We start from the raw sequence: 26,546 nt of genomic DNA, 5'->3' as shown, positions 1-26,546 counted from the left end.
CCTTAATTTCAGCCATCTTGTTTGCAGCACACAACCGAGGAATCAGATACCTTAAATCGAAGATGGGCTTGGCAGTTTCATTTCAACATGCTTCGGATTCAATGGAAGCTTTGTAACGCCCTAGATTTGACTGATGTCCCCACCATACTAACATGAGTCTTTCTAGCGTGCTTTTTTACTCACTCACAATCACCTTGAGAAGCTTTCTTGGGAGGTCACCCAGCTTATAATTGCTCCAATTTAACCACGCTTAATTTTGAATTTTTTATTTGATGAACTACAAAAATGAAGATGCACGTTGTTGATATGAATAGTATATATCAAATCTTTTAAGTTCTCATCAACTATACTTACTCATTCCAGTAAAATTTTGGAATCCTTCTCATTCTGGTGTTAGATCTGTTCATCTTCCTCTTCGTTATTTGCTCTTTGCCCGAGAAACCTCTTGTAACCAGTGATCACTCTCAACTTTCTTCAGTCCTAGTCGCCAATTGCCCATCGTCTTCTGCTTTGTTCATTCCCTAACAATCACTCCTCGTCCTTTTTGACCTCGGACGTCGCAAGCTTCCTCCCCCAGCTTTCACTCGTACAATGAAGATAAGAAAACAAAAAAAAAAAAAAATAGCCAACTTGTTAAATCATATATATGAAGTGTAGTTTATGCTACAAAAAAAAAAATTGCGACGGATTAACCGTCTCTAACGACATTTAGCGACGGTTTTAGTGACTGTTTCTCGCAACGTCGCTAAAGTCATCGTCGCTAAATTTTGTGACGGTTTTACATATTTGCGACGGAATTATCGACGGTTTTTAACCGTCGCTAATTTTAGAGACTGTTTAAAACCTGACAATTCGTCGCTAAGTAAAACCGTCGCTAATTTAGCGACGGATTGGAGAAGCTAATGAGCGACGAACGTCATAAGTCGCTAAAAAAATGTTTTTTTTGTAGTGTTAGGAAGTTGCTGTAGAAATTTTTGATAAAATGCAAGCAATACTTGCATCTTCCGTGCGTGTAGACACAAATGGTGATCGGGGTTATGTGAGCTAATATTTGAAATATATTTAGACTATTAAAATAATTCAGGAGGTTGTGTGCAAATTAAAATATTTGCGGGTCCATATACATTTCCAAAATTTATATATAAAAATCTACTTTTAATTAAAGTTGAGGCCCTTATATAAGAAAATAAATGAATCGAGTTGGTTCGTGAGTTTGTCGAGCTGACTAGATAAATATATTATTTATATTCGAATTTATCAAATTCAAACTTCTTTCAAGTTGAACTTGATCCATATTTATTTTGTTCGAGATTTTACGAGCCGTTCGCGAGTTTTAATATTTAATTAATTTTATTGTCATTTCCCACACATGCATGATGTTAAATAAATTTAATGCATACGAAAAAAAAATGGTTTTAAATAATTTTTTTTTTAATTTCGAGATAATAAAATTTAAAGCTTTAAAAATGATTTTTAAAATAAATTTTTATGTTGTGAGTGATATGATTATTTAATTTTAAAATTAAGTATAGATATAAAAAAATATTTTATTAGGATATGAGAGATGTAATAAAATGAAAATTTATTGAAATAAATTTATGAATATACTTTTATTAAAAAAATTGTAATTTGAAAATTATTTTTTGGGTTTATAAAAAAACATATAAAGACAACAAAGTTAATTACTTTAAATCCATTAACTTTAGGTAAAAACTTGTGTGAGACGGTCTCACGGATCGTATTTGTGAGACAGATCTCTTATTTGGATTACCAATGGAAAAGTATTACTTTTTATGCTAAGAGTAATACATTTTATTGTGAATATGAGTAGGGTTGACCCATCTAACAGATTATGATCCGTGAGATGGTCTCACATAAGACTCACTCTTAACTTTAATAGTATTGTACAAATAATATAATATTTATATATATTTCACGCTTTTAAAATATTTTGAGTTTTCGAATATTGATTCTCGAATCTTTGTATTCGAGCAATAGTTTGAATAGCTCGCGAATATATTGAATATTCCGTGTCGAATTCGAGGAAAAATTGTAAAATTTTCGAATCGAGTTTAAAATCGAATATGCTTAATTTGAACCGAATTGGAGCTTAAATTTTTTTCTTCTATTTGACTTGATTTGTTTTTTTTAAACTCATACGACCTTGTACTAACCAATTTTTAATTAACTTTATAAAATCTTATTAAAAATTACAATCATATCATCATTATATAACTTTATTGATTTTTTTTTTTTTGAATTTTCCTAAAATAGCGTTTTTTTAGTTAATTCAATCTTATCATTCTGCATTTTTTTTTATTTCAATAATACATTTATCTACATTTTAAAAATTTTAGATGACTACATTATTTATAGGCAAAAACTTGTGTGAGCTAGTCTCACGGGTCATATTTGTGAGACGGTCTCACGGGTCATATTTGTGAGACGAATATCTTTATTGGGTCATCTATGAAAAATTATCATCTTTTATACAAAAAGTATTACTTTTTATTGTGAATATGAGTAGGGTTGACCCGTCTCACGGATTAAGATCCGTGAGACGGTCTCACATGAGACCTACTCTTACTTATAATAGAAAAATATGAAGAAACAATATTAAATTGAAAATAACATAAACTCTCATGTTTAATTACTACTATTTTAAGAGTGGGTCTCATATGAGACCGTCTCACGGATCATAATCTGTGAGACGGGTCAATCCTACCCATATTCACAATAAAAAGTAATACTCTTAGCATAAAAAGTAATACTTTTTCATTGGTGACCCAAATAAGAGATCTGCCTCACAAATACGATCCGTGAGACCGTCTCACACAAGTTTTTGCCCTATTTTAAACACTCGTGTTTGTTAAAATGTTAGTATATAGAATAGATGGATATATGATCTATACCAAGCAGAATGTCTAATGAGTGAGTTTTTGCACCAAAACCTCACGTGAAAATTCATACTTTCACCCCATGAAAATTAAATAGGAGTCTCAATCCTCAACTTTTTATAAAATTTGCACAATTTACCCTTGCTAATGATTTTTTTTTTTTAACTATGCACTCGTGTTGAGGCTACGACACTAATTTTTGAAAAATATTACGTCAAATGTACGAATACCCTTTTATTTATCTATAATATTTTGTACATCCACCCAATATATCAATCATAATATATATTTTCTAGGTCCACAAGAGATTGAGCAAAAACCCATAGAATTTTCGAGCAAGAAATCGTGGAATCTTGTTCGAAGAGGGAAATTCTCGACTCGATGTCGGCCTCACGTAGGTTATTTAGATATAACATGGGTGCATGATCAAAAAATCGTTTTAATAAGAGTAAATCTTGAGACGACCTGAGATGACTATTTAATTTTCATATGGATAAAATATACATTTTTTATATTTTATATGGAGTTTTGTTGTAAAAAAACAGTCCAAATAGCACATGGTGCAGTGGATGGAAATTCAAGAAAGTGTAACGCATTACTATTTACTCCGGGAACAGAAGAACGTCCAAAGGTATCCTGAGAGTCTTTTCTTTTTCTTTTTTTGATTACAACACACGTGGGATAGGGGATTCGAACTCGGGGGCCAGCTAATCTGACAGAGGGTGAGACAGAGGGTGAGACCACTGGGCTACAAGCCCGGTCTCTTATCCTGAGAGTCTTGAACTAACATATTGATGAGATGCTAGAATACTACCCCAAATGTCCAAATCAATAGGGACTTTTTTACATTAAAATATTACCCTTATCCTAGCATGAACTCAAACAAACAAACAAACAAACAAGCAAACAATTGCAAGGTGGGCAGTTTCAATGCTTCTATGTGATTTATGAAACATCATAAAATACACAAAAAAATATATACCATCATGGTGTTTCTTTCACAAGATGTTGTGGGCAGTTTCAATGCTTCTATGTGATTTATGAAACATCATAAAATACACAAAAAAAAAATACCATCATGGTGTTTCTTTACACAAGATGGAAAATTTTATCATCTTGATTTTTATTACCTTCTATGTTATGACTTTCCCTAGGGTACATCACCGCTATTTTGGGCTACAGTCGACCTCAGGCATGTGAGATTGGCTCCTCGAGGAAGATGATCCTTTTTCAGTGTGGAAGTAAGACCACCCAATGATAGCTGAACCCAGTGTAATTGCTGCAGCAATAGACCCAAAAACCCATATCTGTTTTCTCTTCCTCTTTTGCCTGAGTCGTCTTGCTGTTTCTACATGGTGTAAAGATGGATCAGATGAGAGTGTCCCCTCTAAAGCAATTCAAAAGGGTAAGCCATAATAATGAAGAATAACATCCGAAATAAGCGTCAAATACACGTATAAAAATATGCTGACCAATCAGAAATACAAAATGAGCTTTCATGGTAGTACGCGTCACTAAGAATTTTTTTTGCACGTACAACTTGTACAAATAGAAAATAAAGATTAAAAAAGTTCTGTTAGAAGGAAACGAAACTATTTTTTGACTTCTTTTCCTTTTATTTTCCTAAGATTTTCTCATCTCACCAAACGATTGTTGTAACATGAAGAGAATGTGTGATATCATTTTATGAGTACAGCAGATCACACATTTTATGAGTACAGCAGCAAATAAGTATAGAACTAACAATATGAAAGGGGGAAATTTAATGAGTTTTCAAATTTGTCAAATACATTGAAACATAATATTACCTGTTCATTAAATAAAAAAATTGTATTGGTCGAACAAAACCACAGCTCACACTATCATATCATTTTTCATAGGCAAATAAAAAAGAACTCAAAGATAGAAAGAAAAAAGAAAAAGAAACTTGGTCACATCCATGGTATATTATACCGATTTTGTTATAATTCCCTCAAAACTAGAATTCCAGTTTATGAAACACATATTGCTTACCAAATAATATTCTGAACATAATTGGCCTTCTACACACAATTAAACTTGGGTATTTAGCAACATAGGACAATAGATACTCTTTTTATTCTTGAAAAAAAAGGAAAAAAAAAAGCTTCAACAACTTACCTACAACTTCTTGGTTCCTTTGAGACATCTCCTGGTTCACAGTTTCATAATAACGAAGTCTATCGCATAGACGAGCAATCTCAGAGTTCTTCAACCTTATTTGAGCTTCCATCTCCATCTCTACCTCAGCTTTTGCAATTCCCCTTCCAATTGAATTTGATATAAACCGAGCAATATACACTTGTTGGCACACCTCAGCTGCAGGATCAGCTGACTGGTCACCATCAGCCGAAGCAGTTGGGTCTGCTGGTAGCGTCAACCCCAAAGGAATCAATCGTTCACAAATCCTCTGCCAATGATTTCTCATATTGTTTAGAGTTTCTTCCGCTTGCTTTCTCTTCTCCATCTCTTCCAATAAATTCAATCTTGTTTCATGCAATTCATAGTCAATATCTCGCATCGGAAGTTGAGGCCCTATCTCCGGCGATAAATCTGAGGGATGAGATGCAATTAATTCATTGAAAAAGGAATTTTAAGATATTAACCTCATGATACATGTAGTGATTGATAATTGACTAGTAAATGAGATTAATGTTTACTTTCTCTCAATCCTCCATTCTGCGGCTATATCTCATTCTGCCGCATAGTTCCATTTCTTTTAGGCAATTATTATTTTAGAGCTGATATCATGATACTTACTCTATAAAAGACCACAGCATCGTCAAATTGAAATCAAGCCACGTGATTATGTTTTAACAACATTTAAAAGACACAAGAAAGCACTTCCATTAAATTAGGATCCTCAAAAAAAAAAAAAAATTAAGGCAAGGCACCTTCCCAAGCATCATAGAACTCTGTAATTGGTGTGGTAGAGTTCAATAACCGCTCCGCTCCACCGTTACCCTCGCTTTCGGCATTGCTCTCAACACTCATCGACTCCTTTGGATCAATAAAAACATCAACCTCTCCATCCTGCTGTAAATTAAACGACGGACACTTCATAACACCATTTATCACATTCGTACCGTTAGTTTCGTCGTTGCTTCCACATTTTCCCACTGTATCTCCAGATGAGGCAGATACAAAGTTATGATCACTCTTTTGATCAATCAACTCGCCATGAACAAAGCTGTAATCCTTCGCTGCAGTTTCTATGTTCTTTTCAGCAGTGTTCCCATTCCCATGATCGGCTCTTTCACACATTCCAACATCATCCTCGGAGTAACTCTTCAAAAGTCTTGGACCCCGTCGCTTGTGATTGACGATGTAAGGTGATGGAGGGAAAGAAGATGGAGAATCGGGAAGAGGAGTGGATGCAGGAGTAGCGTAAAGTGCAGGTGAGATTTGAGTCCAATGGTGTTCTTTATCTGCAACAGATGTAGTTGATTCAAAACTTCTCTTATCGATCTTAGGACTATAAGGAGTATAAACTCCCCTATCTCGCTTAGCACTAGAAGAAACCTCAACTCCCTTTGGATTCGGAGGAACACTGACACCCCTTTCAAGCTTTGAACTAGGAGCATTAATTCCCCTGTCCAGCCTCGAGATTGGAGCACTCATCTTCCTTTCAAGTTGTGAATCAGGAGAATTTCTAGCTGGCGCCATGGACTTTGCAGCTCCAGGTTCTATGAGTCTATCCAAAGCTATTGCTGTAATTGCAGACATGGCGTCGCCTGCAAAGAAAAATGAATCCCATCTCATATCCCACCAATGGAACGCAGAAGAGTTGTCCATCCGTCCGTCGAAACAAGGACGTGAAATCATTGAACAAGAAAACAAATACACGAGAATTGAAAAAAAACCTAGAAACAGGTCAATCAAATCAATATAAATCATTGAATAATTGACAAAAGCCTAGAAACAGGTAAATAAAATCAAAATCCATAAATATATTATAAAAATCTTACAGGAGGAACCGAAGAATCCCTAGCAAGGAGAGGCGAGAAGTAGATAGATCAGGAGAAAGTATGGATGCATGTCTTCAATTCAATGGCATGAGAAATAAAGGAGGATCCTGTTTTTTCGGTCCTCTCTTGGGATTATTTTCCTGATAATTATAGAAATCAGCGATTGGTAAGGGCGGCGGCCACACCATTCGGGTCAATTTGTAACCTATCGGAATCCTAATTCCTAATTAAATGGGTCTAGAAGGTGAAGCAATTATACGCTATGTTTAGGAAATAAGTTCCAATACAATAATAATACATTTATAACACTCTCTGTTAGACGATTATTTGCACAAACTTCCTATTCATCAAATATCCATTTGGTAAGATGGATGTTTAGAAACTTCACCGGAACTCAATGATGTATAGTTACAACATTTTCAGTAAAATTCATTGGGAAAAATCCGAACGAAAGAAAAAGAGTATATCAATAGATATACTTTCTTTGTATGTCTTCTCAATAATAGATGTGCCTCGTTAAAATATTTCTAGAAAAACTCAGTAAGACAAAATCCTAGTAAAAGAAAAAGAGTACATCTCTCGCTAATTGTTAGTTCTTTCATTAATAACCTTGTCATGAAAATTCACGCGGAAAATTAATAGATGAGAAAAATAGTACAACTTTGATTGCTTCTTCTATTGCAAGCATCACTTGAAATCATCATCTCTTCGTATTCCAAACATATACACTGATTTACCAAAAGTTGATGCATGTGATAATTTTGTAACAAAATAGGTCATATTATTTTCAGTTGTTGATAATTTCTTTATGTAAATCAATAGTCTGTATGATATTGCAAAGAAAACTAGTCATGTGTCTTTCTGGTTGTCACTGTCTTTTTTGGAGAAAAGATAGACATTACTAATATAATTTGTGATATATGATGACATATAAATTCCTATATATGTTACTTCATGACAAAATATATTTTCTTCATATTTCAAATTGGCGAAAATAATACTTACAGCATCAAATTGTCAACAACCACAAATTGATGCAATTTATAAAAATACTTTCGTATATTTTCTTTGCACTATAACTTATTTACATATATGTTTCTAAAAAATCTTCAATTTATAATCATAGACAGAATTTCGTCTTTTCCAAATATTTTATCGCAAATTTATATTTCAATTACTTGTCTATTTTAGTAAACTCTTCAAGAAAACTAATCTAAAAATATCACATGTATCATGATCATTTTAATTTATATAATGACATGTTCTATTGAAATAATAATTTAGGACGTTGAATATAAATCCATTTAACACCTCAAATCCTAAGAGAATTTTCTATACATAACTCATTCATGGCAACTGAAAATATTTTCTCATAACCGACTCTGGATTAGAAATGCTGAGCTAAAGTGTGTCATATTTAACATGTCATTTGTCAATCATTTTTATCGACAATCACTGCAAATTATATTTCCAGATAATCATCATTTTACATTATAGCAAAAACACATTTTAATTATATCATTTTGATCCCAAATAATATGAGAAATATCATATTTTAATAAACTTGATATTTTTCATGAATAAAACCATCCAAATTGGATTGATTAAAATATTTGGTCGATCATGTTTTTAGCGTCTTTTATGTTTACTTACAAATAATATAAGATATGTCATGCATGACATCAAAATCTTTCATAACGACTAGACTTCATTATTCTTTTGACATGGAGATATTCACTCATTTTCTTTAAAGGGGTTCTTCGTCGCATCAGGCGAGTTGTATACATTATTCAACTAGAATATTAATGAAGCTAAATAGTATAATCGATCTTATTCACAAGATCAAATAACATATTTTGAAATTTAAACTTGGAACTTCATGTTCACTTTATATTACACTAGGTTCGATCTAAAAATATTCTTTTAGCTTCTATTTATTTCACCTCAATGTTGGAAATATCGTTTTACAATAATAATAAATGAGAAATTACATAATAAAAATCTCATTGCTCAAAATATTTGATCATAAGATTCAAATTATTTCGAACATATTTACAATATCTTCAGAGATTTACTCCAGTGCATTGTCTCATATAACACATTATCAGTTGTCATAATATATACAACATATATTTCAGATATTCTCAAAATATGATGCATTTATTATCAAAATCAATGGTTTCAATAATTGATGGGTGGCAGAATATATCAATTAAACCAACATATTTATAATCATAAATTTGATATTCATATTCTCTCTTTTAATCAAGCTTGTCTTGATTATATATTCCGGAAATTTTTCTCAAAACGTATTTTCGCTAACATCAAGTTGCGATTCTGGGCCCACATTATTTATTCATTCAAGATAATATAGGAATTTCTGTCAACTTGAGTTTATGATAGTGTTATCAAATTTGATAAGTCATAAATAAAAATTCATAAAATTTTCTGGATATTTGATTAAAAAATCTTCATATTTATCGATCCTTGGCTTCATCATTAATATCTTTGTGCATTATCAATATTTTGTTAACTATTTTTATAATTTGAATGTTCAACACAATTGATTATGCTAAACTCTGAAAATATTTGTATCGATGATACTTTTGGAAAATATTAGCTCTTTTAGAACTATTGATTTGTAATATACTATTTATACCAAATTAATATTTGCATTGGATTAACAAATCCATGTACGTCAATGCTTATTATTATTTTATTTTAACAAGTATGTCATCTTCTTTTTTTTTTTCATCTTCAATCAAACGAACGTCTAGATTGTTAATACATTCATATCAACATACGATGAAAATATAATTTAGATAGACATCATCAGCCTCCATAAACTTTATATCGGGTTTGATGTATACCTCAATATTTTGTGCCAATTTTATAATCCATATCTCATTTGAGATAATATATTCTTATTTGATATCAATTGTGTTCATTGGCACTATCGCATTCATCTTATAGAATGGATCACATTAATTAGAAAATTTTGAATAATTTTATTCCTTTATTTTTCTTTGAATAAACAAAATATTATAATTAAAGTATTGAAATTGAGAAATCGAACATACATTTTCAAATTCTACATACATTTTCAAATTCTTACATGTAGCAAGTAGATATTCTATCTTAAATAACGAAATTCGGTCTCTCGTGAATGTCATTCTGCATTAGATTTTTTTTTCATACATTTGTAAAACATATAAAAAACAATATGTAATGCAATATTTTGTCATTTATTAGCACTTTAAAATAAAGACAATTTTAATCAAATAATTTTAAGATTAGTCAAAATTATATCAACAATTAAAAAAAATGAGGAAATCAATGATAGCTTAAAAAAACATAATATAAGCATATTAGTTAACATAAGAATAACATGCAATGAAACATGGAGTTGAAAATCGGTGACAATGGATGAAAAATAAGTGAATGTTCAAAGCTCAATTCACTGCCATGATCCTGCATAAACTACCATAATCGTTGATATTTAATATAGACAATGATATCAATTCATTGCGTTTACAATTTATTTTTTTTTTCGATTGATGACGTTGTGATCTCACTGCCATATATTCTCTTTCAACATTGTGGTCTCATTGTTACATATTCATATATATATTTGATCAAATAGCCTATGCAATTTATTGAACATTAAGTGACTATACATAATGAAATAGTAACAAATAATAGATCGTTCATTTTCTTTTGATATATCTTAGAGCTTTAATCATTTTTTTAGGAATATAGACAATTTTAGATTTTATATTGATTTTTTTTAAGAAATTGTATTAAATTTCTCATTTCACAAGATTCTCAAAAAACATTCAACCAAAAGGGCATTAAATTAATATTCCTCAAGAATATTGTCAAATCTAGGATCTTATATAAATATTCTTCTTGAATATCAATATTTTTTTTATCTTTGACCAATATTTTTATATAGATATTAATGTAGTATGGCATAGATCTATATCTTTCGTAATACTTATGGGTCTTGGATCTAAAATTAGATATCAACCATAAATATCTTTGGTTTCTCAATATATGAATTCATACAACATATATTTATCATGAATTTTTTTATATTTTCAATATAGTATATCATAATCACGAATCTATTTAGATTTTCAATATAAATCATGTTGTGCTACTTTAGAGTCATCATCATCATGATATTTCATAGGCACCAATATATCAATAATTATAATTGTGCTACTTCTATAGCAATAATAAATATCTCATAAAATTGAGTGTTGATAACACGTTGTGACATTCCAATAACATCAATAAAATGATAAATATGTTCATTCTCAGTTATTTACAGCATCATATTGATAACGTGTTATAAACCATAAAGAAAAATCGAGAGATGAGTAGAGAGAATTCATAAAAAAAAGAAGAAAAAAGAATGAGTCCATATTCAGGTGCAATTTTCATCGAACATAATATTCCTATTTATAAAGAAATATTACAACATACAAATCTTTACATATATTATCTTCTCATATATCTTTCAAATCTAATTTAATAAAAATAATCATCTATAATAAAAATATATTTATAATAATTCCAATATTTGTAAGTGTGACACTTTATAATAATTCCAATATTTGTAAGTGTGACACTATTATCTTTCTTATTTCGGGATTCATTTCCTCAGACTCAATCTTTCATTTCATGTAATTTTTCCTGATTTACTTCTTACATCTGCACACTTATTTACTACTTCATCTTTTTGCATTTCCCAATTTAGTCCCTCATTTTTTCAAGTGCCTCGAGTTAGTCCTTCATTTTGGACAAAAAATTAGTATTGGTATTTTTTTAACTAAATTAAACACGTACATACATCAATAATTTAATATTTCCCATTAGCTACAATATAAGCATTACTCCTTAGATGTAATTGTGAAGAGTTCCAAAAATAGAAAAATTGAGTCAGTACCTACAGAGATTGAGGGGTAATAACTACTGGCAAAGGCAGAAGATGAGAGCTTAGGTGACTACTGACAGGGTCTTATGGGGATTATTTTCTTGATTTAGGATTTATCAATAAATATATATTTTGATTTTAGGAGAAATACAGGTTCTTTCGATGGGTATAAATTTTTAATATGAGTTAAATGCTTATTTTTATGTGTATTTTAACCGCATAGTCAATAGGAAACTAAAACGAGAAAATATGTTAAACTAAGGACTAACACGGGATGCTTGAAAAACGAAGGACTAAATCGAGAAAATGCAATAAAATGAGAGACTAGATAAGGAATTATCAATGTATCAAATGCTTATTTTCCATCATTTGAACTGTGGAGTTCAAAAAAATTACGCAAAATGAAGGACTAAGAGGGTGTTCGGTTAAGTTTATTAAATGCAACTTATAAGTTCTTATATCTTATAAATTATTTTAAGAGCTTATAAGTTGTAAAGTCTTATTTTGAAAATAAGTTTTTAAAGCGTTTGGATAATATAATATAATAAATGTTAAGATGTTGATGTTTTTTATATTATAAGATATTTTAATATAACAATTATAAAAATGACATAAGACTATAAAAATAATACAATAGTCATTTTAACATATTATTGATTAAATAATTATTATAACTATAATTATTAATAATAATATTATTACTACTTTTTATTTGAAATTAATTTGTATAATATATTATATGAGAGTGTATTGAGATATATTAAGAATGTTCAAAATTTTTTATAGAATAAGATGGGTAACTTAACTTTTTTAAAAACATTTATTTTGATTACTTTTATGACAAAAACTTGTGTGAGACGGTTTCATATGTCATATTTTGTGAGAGAGATATCTTATTTAGGTCATCTATGAGAAAAATATTACTTTTTATTGTGAATATCGGTAGGGTTGACCTATCTCACAGATAAATATTCATGAGACCGTCTCATAAGAGACCTACTCTTAAGTTATTTGAATATCTGACAAGATCTAAAACAGTTTATAAGCTCTTACGAACATCATTTAAATCAGAAAAATTGAAAAACGAGGAACTGAACCGTGAAAATGGGATAAATTAATCAAGGGCTAAATAGAGAATTATCCCTCTTATTTCATTAAACACATTGTCTTTTTACTCTATTTTGATTTATGAACCTTACGATTATAATTTCTCATATTTTAAAAACTCTTGAATGAAACAAGTTGATAAAAAAAAAGTACCGAACTACCAAAAGGGAATTAAAATCATGTACATTAACCAAACGATTTTGTATTGATATTAAATAAAAAGACAGATACATATTAGATGTGATGAAACATATCAAAATTATATATTCGACATGTGAGTATATTACATCATTGGTGACTACAGAGGTTGACACAGTTGGTTGGCAATTAGCAAAAGTGTGTGTGTGTGTCTATATATATATATATATATATGAGTTAGATGTGTGAAAGTGCAGTTTTGAAATTAAGAAGAAGTCTTCACAAAGGTGGTTACTATTCAATCCTCTTGCTTTGTTAATAGCATATTTTGTCCACATAAATGGTCAGGTATTTCCCCAAGAAAAACCATGTTATTCCTATGCATAACCATACCGACCATGAAAGAGCAGAACCATGCAAACACCAGTACCATGGGAAGAGCACAACCTTGCTCTTCCCTCCACAGTCTAATTCCCTACCTGAGCACTAACATAAGAGCACCCGACGCCATGTGGTCCGACCCCTCTCAATTCCCTACCCGAGAACTATCAGAAGAGCACCCGACCCCATGTGGTCTGACCTTGCTCAAGCCTACCTGAGCACTGTCCACCGACAATCAATATAAAATATACAAAATCTGATAAATATGAAATACAAGGAAAATCTCCATCGACAAGGAAAAAGTCCCGAAAATCTCGAGATAGGTTCGAATATGTCAATATTTGATACGGATCACCACAAATATGGCAACCCAATCTTCTCTCCAAATAAACTACTTGATTGGAGACCTATCTCAATAAGGTAACAAGTCATTTATGTTAGAGTACATACCCTTGTTAGTCAACAATTGGTTAGGGAATTTATGGACTCAGTTGTAATAAACAATCTTTATTTTAATATAATTTAACTTTTCACGGTTTCATTTTATTGTATCTGTATATTCATGCAATCGACATAGATAAAGTTCTTGATTATAATACAAATGAATCGTAATTCGATCTTGAAACCCATTTGTAAACACTGTATATTCTAAATTCGTTCATAGTCGATTAAGCTGCCTAAAAATAAGGATAAAGACAACTTGAGGTTAAGACTAGCGTCTGTGATGTTGTGTACCGTGTTTCATGGTAAGAGCATGGAGATGTCCAATCATACAGATGAGTAACCATACGATGATTGTATCGAATAATCCTCCATCGGACTTTCCAAGTGGTTATCATTCATCGAGAAGAAAAGTATGTGGCTGTGATTGTACTTGATTAGTCCTTACGACCCGGGACAACATTGAGGATCTACATACTAGAATTGTGCTTTGACTCGTTTACCGACTCCGCGAGGGTCACAAGATGGCGAGGTTGGGTTCAATTACGAAATGTGTATGAGCCAGTGCATTGTAGTCGTGAATTCACCGCTCATCTATGGGTGTAGATATCCTATGTGATCTATCGAAATAATAGTGCATGAATCCCTAGTCAGAGTGTGATATGTACATTGGAGAAGGAGTTCTCTAGTTGTGTATGCGATGACACTATGAATATTTCATGATTGTATCACATAGCTATTTAATCTAATATGCAACCCTCGATGAACCAACGGTTACAGATTCGATCGGGATATATGAGATGAAGGGACCGTGATGTAAGTTAATCATAACCGACTGGTTCTTGCGGGCACTATCAGTGATACCTAGGGAATCATGGGGCGATAATACTAGATGCTCTTACCATGATTCGATGAGTTTAATCAGAAAATGATTTCTGACATTCTCATGACCAAATGTTGATGCATGAAATTGGGCAAATTGGGGTAAGCCCGAATAAAAGAAAATGTCCTGGATCACAAACATTTGTAAATTATCACTGAACCATTGAAGGTCATACAATCACTAGATCATTTGTTCTCGTGGAGAAAATAAATTCAATGAGTTGAATTTATATAAAATTATGATATAGTAAATTCAAGGGTTGAATTTATGATAATTAAAATTTGAGAAAATAAATTCAAGAAGGTGAATTTATGATATTTAAAATTTGGAAAGAATAAATTCAAGGAGTTGAATTTATAAAATTTGAGAATTTAATTATTAAACTCAAAAGTTGAGTTTATTAAATATTAAATTAAATATAGTGGGAAGTATGTTTAATGTGCTTGTAGGAATACAAGTCCAACATACTAAATAATTAATGTTGTTAATAGACTTTGATTAATTAATTAAACTAGTTGGACTAGTACAATTAATTAATCAAGCATATTAATGTTAATTAAGAGGTTTAAATCTATATCGATGGAAATTAGGTCATGCATTGATAATAAAAGGAAATGAGGCACAAACCCTAGCCTCCATAAGACTTGCAATTTTCGAAAATTGCCTCTCCATATTCTCTCAAGATTTCGGCCATCCCTTGAATAAAATTAAGGGTTTGAGCATCCTCTTGATTTTTCTTCTCCAACACAAATCTTTTTCAAAATTTCTAGTGCAATTTTTTTGAAGAGAAACAAATATTCCAGTCATGGATCAGATTAGGAGATCGAATAAAGGAGTTTGAAGAAAGTTCGTAGGGATTTACAACAAAACTTACATCTCTCAATATCGGAGTAGTTGGAGTCAAGTAAATTGTTCACTAAATAATGTATATACGAAACATCCTATAAATGTTTATTTAATTTAAATCATACGGGTATCCAAATAATATTTTGAATGTCAAAATAAAATTTTAAAACTTCTGCTGCGATTTGGACACGAGAAAAACGATAAAACAACAATTTATTTATTATAAATATCAAGGTATGCATTATAGTTTGATTCATTCACACATTATTATCACTTGGCACAAATCTCTTTCAATCTCATGTTTTGTTTGAGCATTAACTCAATCATCGAAAGGGCTTCACATGAAACATCTTGTATTGGTGTATAGTTTTCTTATTTTCAAGACCCAATGAAAGTTTAAAATTTTAATTTGATCATGCAATTTAAGCTTGAGCCCTCGTGTTAAAAACGAAATTTTAAAACCTCGAACAATGTAACAAATATTTTGATTAAACTGATATATAAAACTTGAAACCGAAACCAAGTATGTGTTATAACTGATTATAAGAATACAGACAAATGAACACACGTATTTCATTCTAAAAGTTCGATGACCAAATTCTTTTACGTCTCATCTTCTTTCATTTTCGAAAAGTTCCACTAAATACTTTGATTTATACTAGCCTTCATATATTCTCAATCAATCTCTCATCAGAAATCATAGCACTCACAATCATTGGGATGACAAACCCTATCAGTCTACCGGATGATAAGTCAATAGATCAACTCTTACGACAACTTACTTACAGTTGCAAATTTATAACTCATACCAACCCCACAACAAAAGATAGAAACAAAGTCTAAAGAACATTTGAATTTAAAATGTTTCTAAATCACGATTATTAATTATTCAAAAAAACAAAAAAGGGCGATGATAAATACGCACGAAAGCATATTTTTTGGAACGCTTTTCAAAATTCTAACACAAGTGATATCATCAAGAAGAATGCAGGAGATAAAAATCTATTTTGAATTTAAAGAGTTTCACGAATTTATTTCGAATTTTATATCATCAGCAAACTCACTGGACAGCTAGGTTTACCTACTTAATTTTACCACTTCGGATGGCAGACATCATATCTTTGTTTTTTTCTTGATTTTGGCTTTCATCATTGAGAAGTTTTGCCAAAATTCTCCAGAAAATGGTTCATTTCTTTATGAAATTATTGATTTTAAAGTAAGGTTACGCTCACTCCCCGAAAGACTAAACAACCAACAGGATACGCTGAGATTGGCTTCTTTCGTCACTTCCTCAAGCCTTCCACAATATAGGAAGCATACAGATCCCTGCAAATTGGAAATAGAAAAGGATTAAGAAAATCGCTAAAAAAATTATCACAACAGATAATTCAAGACGGATGTTCAGAAGAGAAAACTAAATGATTCTTTCAAAGAAAAGAATGCATAGATTGGAAGATCAAAGCACGTTCTAAAGAATTCAGGATTATGGTTTTAGGTATGATACCACTTAAGTTTTTAGATAAATTCTTAAGAAATTATTATGATGGATTCTGTGGTTTATTTGGATTTTCTACAACAAGTGGTATGAGAACCACTTATCCTTGAATCATTGAAAGTTTTTTAAAGTTATAGATATATTTTGCTTCCAAATCTGGAAAGAAAAACTTTGTTTGAAATTTTTTTGATATGGTTTCAGCTCTGGAAATTTTTTTTTGTCGAAAACAAATCTTTTCAAGTTTCAGTTTTAGTACAGAGATTTTGGTTGAAAAATATAAGGATTCAGCAAAAGACTCTGATATTCTGTCCATTTTTTGTTCAAAAAAATATTTTAGAGGAAAATCGAAAATTTAGGTTAAACTTTTTGCAAAAATTGACCTAGGGCACACCCAAAAGAATCCAGGACAGTAAGAGGTTCATAGGGGCGTGAATTTTGGGCGCTTGACGTTCAGGACATTAGCAGGAGCGATTTCGAGGCGCCCCCGCGCACCGCAAATAATTTTCCGAAATCTTATTTTTTTTAACGGTTGAGGTTTATTCATTTTAAGATTAAATTCTCAATTATTCAAATAATGATAAATTTATGTCTTTTCAAATAGAATGATTGAAATAAAATATCGCCAGAGTGATCTTTTTATGTAAATTAAATTTTATTTTGAAATACAAAAGGATTTTGGCATGTGTGATTTATATGAATATTGATCGGCTCAAAGGAAGATTGATATTTAATATAATTACATATGCACTTGTGGCGGTAAACATGTGATAATTGTTCGTTTTTCATGTGAATAATAAATTGTCCCAAATGAATGTTGTTATTTGATATGATACTTACTATCAGTATTTGACTGCTGCGCCAAGATATTACTTATAAATTAATCTTTACGAGTGCTCGATATCCTATTTATGAGGTTTACGTTATTTGAATTTATTGATGATTTTATTTTGATATTTGTTGGAACATGTATATTTTGTTTTTTGTTCTCTATTCAGATTTGACTCCAGCGAATATTCATTCCAACATAAATATTATTCCTATGTTAAATGTCTCGAACTTTAAATCATAGCAAGAGGATTTACCAATAGTTATCGGAGTAATAGATTTGGACTTTGCGATAAGGTCGACTCTTCTCCTGCCATTATTGATAAGATTACATCTGATGAAGAGAAGGAGTTTGAAAGATTGGAGAGATCGAATTGCATGTGTATGATGATTATGAAGATAGTCGTTCTAGAAACATTCAGGGCACAATGTCTAGTAACATTGCTACTACTAAGACTTTCCTTCAGGACCTGGAAAATAGGTTAGCTAAAAGTGAAAAGTCTGAAATTAGCACTTTTTTGGCAAGTCTTGTTTCAATAATGGACATGAGTAAGGGAAACATAAGGGAGCACATTATGGAAATGTCTCATCTTGCTTCAAGGTTGAAAGCACTGAAGCTTAACCTCTATGACTTGCTGGTGCATCTGATTGTGATATCTCTTCCTCCTCAGTTTAACTCTAGCTCAAGGTGAGCTATAACTGTCAGAAATGAGCTCATCTCACACCGTGTTCAAGAATAGGAAAGGTTGAAGCAAGATAGGATTGAAAGTGCTCATTATGTATATACCTCGAAAGATAAAGGAAAGAAAATGAAGGATAAGGAAGCTGCGGATACACATCCTCCGAAAAACAACAGAAGAATCCTAGTAATTCTCAAAGTGCTGGTTGTTTCTTCTGTAGCAGTGATGTGCATATAAAGAAGCAATGCACAAATTATCACACTTGACGTGCTAAGAAAGGTATGCATTTGCATATGGTTTGTTTTGACGTTGATTTAACTTAAGTACCTAGACACACGTGTTGGATAGATTCTAGAGCAACAACTCATATCAGTGTGTCTATGCAGAGTTGCTTGGATTGTTGAAAACCAAGTTATGCTGAAAGATTCATCTATGTTGGAGTTGATAACAAAGTTGAAGTTAAGGCAACAATAAAATTTAGATTTATTGTTAAAGACTGAATGTTTTTGGATCTTTTTGAAACATTCGTTGTAGCTTCTTTTATACGGAATTTGATTTCTATTTCTGTATTGTATAAATTCAGTCATTCTTGTTCATTTGAAATGAAATATTCAGTTTGTTCCATGATTCAAAATTGATTGGTTCTGGTTCTTTATTAAGATACAATAATCTTTATTCTTTCGATGTTATTAGTTCATTTAATGAATCCCTGCAAACAAGTATATGCACTGAAAGAAAATTATCAAATGATAATTCAGCTAAGTTATGACACAAGAGATTGGGTCTTATATCCGTAAAGAGAATAAGGAAACTCGTAAATTCTTGAACCTTTATATTACACAACTTTTAATAATTGTGTTGATTGTATAAAGGGAAAACAAACCAACAAAAATATATTTGAAGCCAACAGGAGTTTAGGCATCTTAGAACTTATACATATTGATATTTTCACTCCCTTCAGCTTCTTGGAATGGTCAACAATATTTTATAACGTTCACAGAAGATTTCAAGATATGTCTTTATTTATCTCATCCATGAAAAGCAGTCATTGGATGTGTTCAAAAGTTATAAAGCTGAAGTTGAAAATCAACTTGGTTTAAAGATTAAAAGCGTCGTATCTGACCATGGTGGTGAATATTATGACAAATATGATGGTTGAGGTGAACAACGTCTAGCACCTTTAGCTAGATTCCTATAGGAATAATGTACCGTCCTATAGTACATTATGCAGGGTTCGCCCACTATGAATGGTATTGCTGAAAGGCGAATAAAATGCTTAAGGACATGGTGAGGTGTGTGATTACTCAACCAGAATCACTCTGGGAAGAGTCACTAAAGACTGCAACATATATCCTTAACAGAGTTTCAACTAAGGTAGCAACCAAAACCCCTCGTGAACTTTTGACAAGCAAAAAGTCTAATCTTAAAGATTTGCACGTTTAGGGATGTCCAACTGAAGTAAGGCCTTATAAGCCTAATGAAAAGAAATTGGAGTCAAGGAGGGTCAACTGTTATTTTATTAGATACTCTTAAAGATCTAGAGGTACAAGTTTTATGATCCCACAATTAAATCGATTTTTTACTCAAAAAATATCCGTTTCTTTGATGATGTGAGTTTGTAATGGGAGATAAAGTAAGTGATATTGTCTTTGAATAGAAATATTGTAGGACCGAGTGCTTACCGCTTTACCAAAAGCTATAGCTGGTGGTAATGGTGCAACTCAAATCTTTTAAACCGCACAGCAGCACAAGCACCATGGTTCGATCGCTCTACCAAGCAAGGACAATTATTGCACCCAACAATCTCCCTCCCAATAATTGCACTCCTTGCAATCAATGGGAATCGAACCCATGACCTTGGCTCTGATACCAATTGTAGGACCGAGTGCTTACCGCTTTACCAAAAGCTATAGCTGGTGGTAATGGTGCAACTCAAATCTTTTAAACCGCACAGCAGCACAAGCACCATAGTTCGATCGCTCTACCAAGCAAGAACAATTATTGCACCCAACAAATATGTAAATATTCACACATATGTCTTGGACATTGATTAGGATCACATTACTCACTTTGACCAAGAGTCCAAGACACAATACATAAAGACAACATTGGAGATCCTCATATTCTAGACGAACAAACTAAGCACCTACAGAACCTATGCTATTAAGGAGATCCACTAGAGAGCGGAGATATGCAATGTCAGGTGATTATATTGTATTTCTTCAAAAACGTGAGGTAGACATTAGAATGATGGACAATGATCCTATCAACTTCCGTCATGCCATGGAAATTTTGAACTCTTAAAAGTGGAATGATGTCATGAATGAGGAGATATAGTCTTTGAAGGATAATGACGTATAGATATTTTCCCATTAGCCTAAAGGTACGAAGACTATTGGTTGCAAATAGATATTTAAAACCAATGGGGATTCTAGAGACAATGCGGAAAGATATAAGGCTCGCCTTGTCACTAAATGTTTTACACTGGGAGAAGACATTGATTATGAAATGACTTTTTCTCCGATTTCTTCGAAAAACTCTTTAAGGATTATAATGGCTTTGATGTCGCATTTTGATCTTGAGCTTCATCATATGGATGTAAAGACTGTGTTTCTAAATGGTGACTTTGATGAAACGATTTATATCGTGCAAAAGAAATTTTGTGTCCAAAGACACAAATAATATAGTTTGCAAATTAAAAAAATACATTTAATGCTCAAGCAGACATCTCGACAATGGTATTTCAAATTTCATCAAGTGATAATCCCATTTGGTTTTGAGATGAATTTGGTCGATGATTGTGTGTATCATAAGTTATATGTTGATGACATTTTGTTCCCTAGCAACGATATAGAGTTGGTAATCCCTAAACCAACGTATATCCCTATGGCTAAGGGAGACATTATTGAAAAATGTCTCAAGAATGATTTTGAGGAAAACGAAATGCAAAAGATTTCCTACACATATATAGCGGAAAGTCTGATTTATGTTCATGTTTGAGGAGACAGTATCGGAAAATGTCTCAAGAATGATTTTGAGGAAAAAGAAATACAGAAGATTCCCTATACATATGTAACGGAGAGTCTGATTTATGCTCATGTTTGTACACGTTCAGATATTGTGTACGTGACAGGAATGTTGGAACGATATTTAAGTAATCCAGGAGAACATTGGAAATTAGTCAAAAGAGTTTTACAGTACCTACAGAGAACAAAAGATACATGATCATATATCAGAGGTTGGATCAGCTTGAGAGCATTGGTATATAACTCCGATTTTGTCGGATGCCAAAATAATATGAAATCTTTGTCGGGCTACATCTATCTTTCACCATGACAGCTGAGTTTATAACGTGTTATGAGGCATCCAATTATTGAATATAACAACAAAATTTTGTCACGAGACTACGCATCATTGATGGCATTGAATGGCCACTAAGAATACATTATGACAATAAATCATCAGTTATGTATTCCAATAATAATAGGAGTTCAAAGAAGTCAAAACATATTAACATCAAGTTTCTGGTTGATAAAGAAAAATTCATATTAGCAAGTTGTCTATTGAGCATATCAGTAGAAATTACATGGTTGCAGATCCACTTACTAAGATACTGCCACCCAAACTGTTTCATAAGCACATTAATCGTATGAGTGTTATGTCAATTGATGAAATTCAGTTTTAGTAATATTTTTTTTATTTTAAATCATTTTCAATTGTAGACATTTTCAGTTATGTAAATTTATGTTCTGCCGAATTAGATTTCAAGTTAAATCACACTATGATTATGGTTTAAAGTTTTATATCAATAAGGTTTGGGATGACCAGTTGGAAGTAAGCGTGTTATGATCACATTGCATGAAATTTTCTTGCTACACATCCACTTCATATTCATGTCATTCAGTTGTGTTGACATACGTGATCACTGATTGGTCTTGGTTACCTTGAGTATAACGAAGACTGTTTTGATACTATGTTGATGTGATTGATGGTCCGGATTGATTATAGATACATTTCGAAATAACAACATTTTTTAGCTCATAAGGTTATTTTCACAAACATAATTATAAAGTTACTCATAGTCCAAGTGGGAGATTGTTAACTCAATTTTATTAATATGAGATCATATCTAAATAATTATGCGTTGAGAGTTGTCTATTAAATTATGTCCAAAATTAAAGTGAATGGTTAAAGTTTTGACTATTGAGATTCAATATATCTAATAGGTCATGAACATTTAATGTGTAGAGACATAAGTATAATTTCTATTTTTATGATTAGTTAAAACCGAAGTATCAGAAGATAATGATAAACATATAAATCTATATATAGGTGAATCATGCATAATCATGTTTCATATTCTCTCACATTAAGAAATTGAAAACTAAAAGATTATCTCAAGGAAAAAAATGCATAGATCTGGAAGATCGATACATATTTTAAAGAATTCGGAATTATGACTTTAGGTTTCCTTTCATTAAGTTTTTACTCAAATTCTTAATGATTTAACATGAAATTATGTGATTTATATGAATTTTCCACATGTTCATGTTTAAATTCATTGAATCTTTGGACTCACATGGAGTGCCTGACTGCATCAACAGCTGCTTTAGCTGGCAGGAAGTCTTCAACTGCAACTTCTTTGTTCTCATTCTTTTTGTCTATTTAATACAAGTCAAGGACCTAGAATATGATCAAACATAAACTATAAACAATTAACTATTCATTTTTTGTTTTTACTGTCAGTAACTTGGATTGAGGGCTACACTTGTAACAAATAAAAACAGCTCGACTCTGAGTTAAAATACTTGTGTATCAAATTTTAGCTCAAAAAAGGATTTCTTTCAAAATGTCCACGAGGTATAAAATATAAAAAGATGAATGAGTGAATAATAAGTAGTGATTGATGATTGCTAAGTGGATACAGTCCTCAAAGAAGCGGCGGATTTCAGCCAGGCGGTGTGGTGGAAGATCCTTTATGTCCTCGTGATGGCGAAACTCGGGGTCATCAGCACATACCGCAATTATTTTGTCATCCTTTTCGCCCTGTGGATTGAATGAATTCCTGTGAGCTATCAGTTTTACAAAACAATCTACTTCAGTTACAAATATAACTTGGAAGAATATCCAGGGATCCCTTTATACTCTGCTACCAGTTTAAAAGTTTTAGGGATACAAGGGTCAATTGTGGCCACCATCTATCCCGCTCCAAAAGGTTGCACCAACTTGTAAATTTTTAGAACCTAACATGTGTACCTGAATAATGGAGCAACTCAAATTCTTTTTAAATCATATATAGTAAGCCAATGCTGCGTTGTAATCGCTATGCCACCACACATACAACCACATAAGATAATGGGGCCAATTGTTGCTCCCTAATACATTCCATAAACTATGTTCTTCCCACAATTCCTCTTCGAAAATGTAGTTTACACGTTGAACTGAATAGTGCTTTTAGAGGTTTTTCAAGACATGTAGAGACTAATTTTAATCAAGAAGCATCAATTTGGTGAAGTAAAATACTGTACCAGCGTTCCAGAATAGTGAAAGGCCTACCTGATCTATCATTGGCATCAGCCCAATGGCACGTGCACGGAGGTAAGTACCTGGTAGTACAGGTTCCTGTGCAGAACCCACAAAAATTATGAGCAAGACTAATAAATTTCCAGTAGTAAACATAAAAAATGACATTTATCAAGTCGGAGCAACCTGCATCAGAACTAGAACATCCAAAGGATCACTATCTTCACAAAGGGTTCGAGGGATGAAACCATAGTTGTGTGGATAGACAACAGATGAGTAGAGCACTCGATCAACCTGTAACAAAATTACTATTTTTAGTACTTCACTACAAAGATGGAAAACAAAACATAAAGCAAATTTTCATTCTGCTCTTGAACATAGAAGGAACCGGCATTGAGTAAACTGAGTGCATATATGAAGAACACGGAAGAACATTATTATGAAAAATTGCAGAAATGGAGATTGTTTTGCAAAAGTAGATCCTATCATGTTTCTGGAAACCCAGACTTCTCTTATTCCTGTGCAATGTTATGACGTGTGGTTTTAAGGCCATGCGTGCCCATTTGCTCTCTTAGCCAAAGTAACAGAAGATTCAACCGTTGAGTTCATTGGCAAAAAGAAACAAAATCTTCTGTTATGGATTCATAGAAAGATTGTTTAGCTAATAGTTTTCGTCAGAAAAGAAAAACCAAACTGATCAGCATACAAGTAGTGTTTTGCTTCACATAAAAGTACATGGAAATGAATTCCCCACCTTGATGAGGCCGCTGTTTTTGTCAAGCTCATATTTAACCTTGCTGCCTTTACCAATTTCAATCACCTGCCAAGTTACTACAGATCAAAATACTATAATAACAAAGATAATCACATTAAACATACATTCAACATTATCATCACATTTTTTTAAAGAAAAAACATGCTGAAAATGATTTTGAAATTTACAATATTAAAAGGGCCACATGAAGAGAAGAATCACTCACACAGTTGAAAGTTGCTGGTGCCCCTGGCCCTGCATATCACAAAATTAGATTAAAAACGTATGTAATGCAAAGTAGAGAAAGAAAATCAGATAGGAATAAAGAATGGCTATGGCTCCCGAAGAGGTTGATTCTAGAAATAATTATGTAACTATATAGTTTCATCCTCTAACTTCATCAAGTTTTAGTTTAGTCCCGCCACGAAATTTGATCTTAAATTTTCTACCCCTACCACTCACTAGAATTGTATTAGGAAAACCAATATTCTCATCTCAACTAAACTGAAAAAGCAAATTTACTGCACAACTTTAGCCCAAAAAAATAAAAGTTTCGAATCTTCTTCACGATTCAATAGTTGGGTATAAATATTACCAATTTCCAAGTCATGCCATGGATGAGCAGCAACAGTTCTCCGTGACATAGAGGCTAGGATTCTTTCGTTAAGAGCAACATGAGAGTTTGCCGAACTTTTCCCGGCCTTGTATTCTCCCTGGCTGTCGCCCATACTCAACTAATTTTATAAATAAAACCACAATATCAATATTTTTAGTAAAGATTCCCACGAAATCAATCATTACAAAAATAAACTCATGTTTGATATATTATTTAAAGTTAGAGAGACAGATATTTGATAAGATTTAATTACGGTATACTTGGTATAAAATCGTGGATCCATATTTGATATATGTAGACATACATAGATATTCAATAAAGTTTTTCAAAAACTTTATTGAGACAATCTCATTTCTAGTATTTATTTTGTGAGATAAATATTTTTATTATTTTTTATTGTAAATATCGGTAGGATTGACCGGTCTCATCCTCTCTTAGATGCCATGAAAGAGAAACAGAAAAAAAAATCAAAGCTTACGATGAATTCATTTTTCATGAAAGGATGAGACCGAACAAAGTGAAGAAACTGTGAAGTGGCTATGAGATAAGCATACGGACAGCAAAAAAAATGATTTTTTTAAAATTTAATGTAATTTTCTAGCAACTCCCAGTTATCATACGCAGTTTGCATCGGCCATCCAGTTTCTTGGAATCAATCAGCTGTTGTAAATTAAGCTTCAAGATTCTACCAAAACAATTAATCAAATTCACTTGGAAATCACTAAAACAACAGCAATAACGAAACTTGGATAATAATCAAAGATACCAAACAGAATAAAGAAAGAAGACACAACTGTTTAACAATATTTCTTGATGACAATGGGATAACAGAAGTGTGACTTACAGTTTACAGGGAGAGAGATTGAATTTAGAAGCTTTCCGAATAATAATAATGATAATATAAAGAGAGAGAGTGCGGTGCGGAACTAGATGATTCGTGATATGTATATATATATAAACATATACATATGCATACATGTGAAAAGCTACCAATGCATCTGTGCCACCTAATTTTATATATTTTTGTTTTGT

The 26,546-nt window shown here is 31.9% G+C and overlaps 2 protein-coding genes across 3 annotated transcripts; both read right to left on the bottom strand.

Moving 5' to 3' along the window:
* Positions 1-3,819: 3,819 nt before the first annotated feature.
* LOC140803044 (uncharacterized) lies at positions 3,820-7,120 on the bottom strand. Its single transcript, XM_073158729.1, has 4 exons — positions 6,884-7,120; positions 5,810-6,649; positions 5,037-5,468; positions 3,820-4,245 (listed from the first exon to the last, which is right to left on the bottom strand). The coding sequence occupies exons 2-4, from the start codon at positions 6,639-6,641 to the stop codon at positions 4,064-4,066; spliced, it is 1,446 nt and encodes a 481-aa protein (XP_073014830.1). The 5' UTR covers positions 6,642-6,649; positions 6,884-7,120; the 3' UTR covers positions 3,820-4,063.
* A 9,491-nt stretch (positions 7,121-16,611) lies between these two features.
* On the bottom strand, positions 16,612-26,494 carry LOC140803043 (soluble inorganic pyrophosphatase 4-like). Of its 2 annotated transcripts, none has more exons than XM_073158728.1 (9): positions 26,359-26,494; positions 25,494-25,632; positions 25,125-25,153; positions 24,899-24,964; positions 24,331-24,438; positions 24,178-24,243; positions 23,547-23,667; positions 23,201-23,282; positions 16,612-16,947 (listed from the first exon to the last, which is right to left on the bottom strand). In XM_073158728.1, exons 2-9 carry the CDS (start codon positions 25,624-25,626, stop codon positions 16,905-16,907), a joined length of 648 nt encoding a protein of 215 aa, XP_073014829.1. In that variant the 5' UTR covers positions 25,627-25,632; positions 26,359-26,494; the 3' UTR covers positions 16,612-16,904. The 2 variants fall into 2 exon arrangements, with proteins under 2 accessions (XP_073014829.1, XP_073014828.1); XM_073158727.1 differs by lacking the exon at positions 26,359-26,494 and adding an exon at positions 26,135-26,167.
* Between the last annotated feature and the right edge of the window lie 52 nt (positions 26,495-26,546).

Source organism: Primulina eburnea, chromosome 10 (assembly GCF_022965805.1).
Source record: "Primulina eburnea isolate SZY01 chromosome 10, ASM2296580v1, whole genome shotgun sequence".
Classification (NCBI taxonomy): domain Eukaryota; kingdom Viridiplantae; phylum Streptophyta; class Magnoliopsida; order Lamiales; family Gesneriaceae; genus Primulina; species Primulina eburnea.
This window is presented reverse-complemented; position numbering and strand designations above follow the sequence as displayed.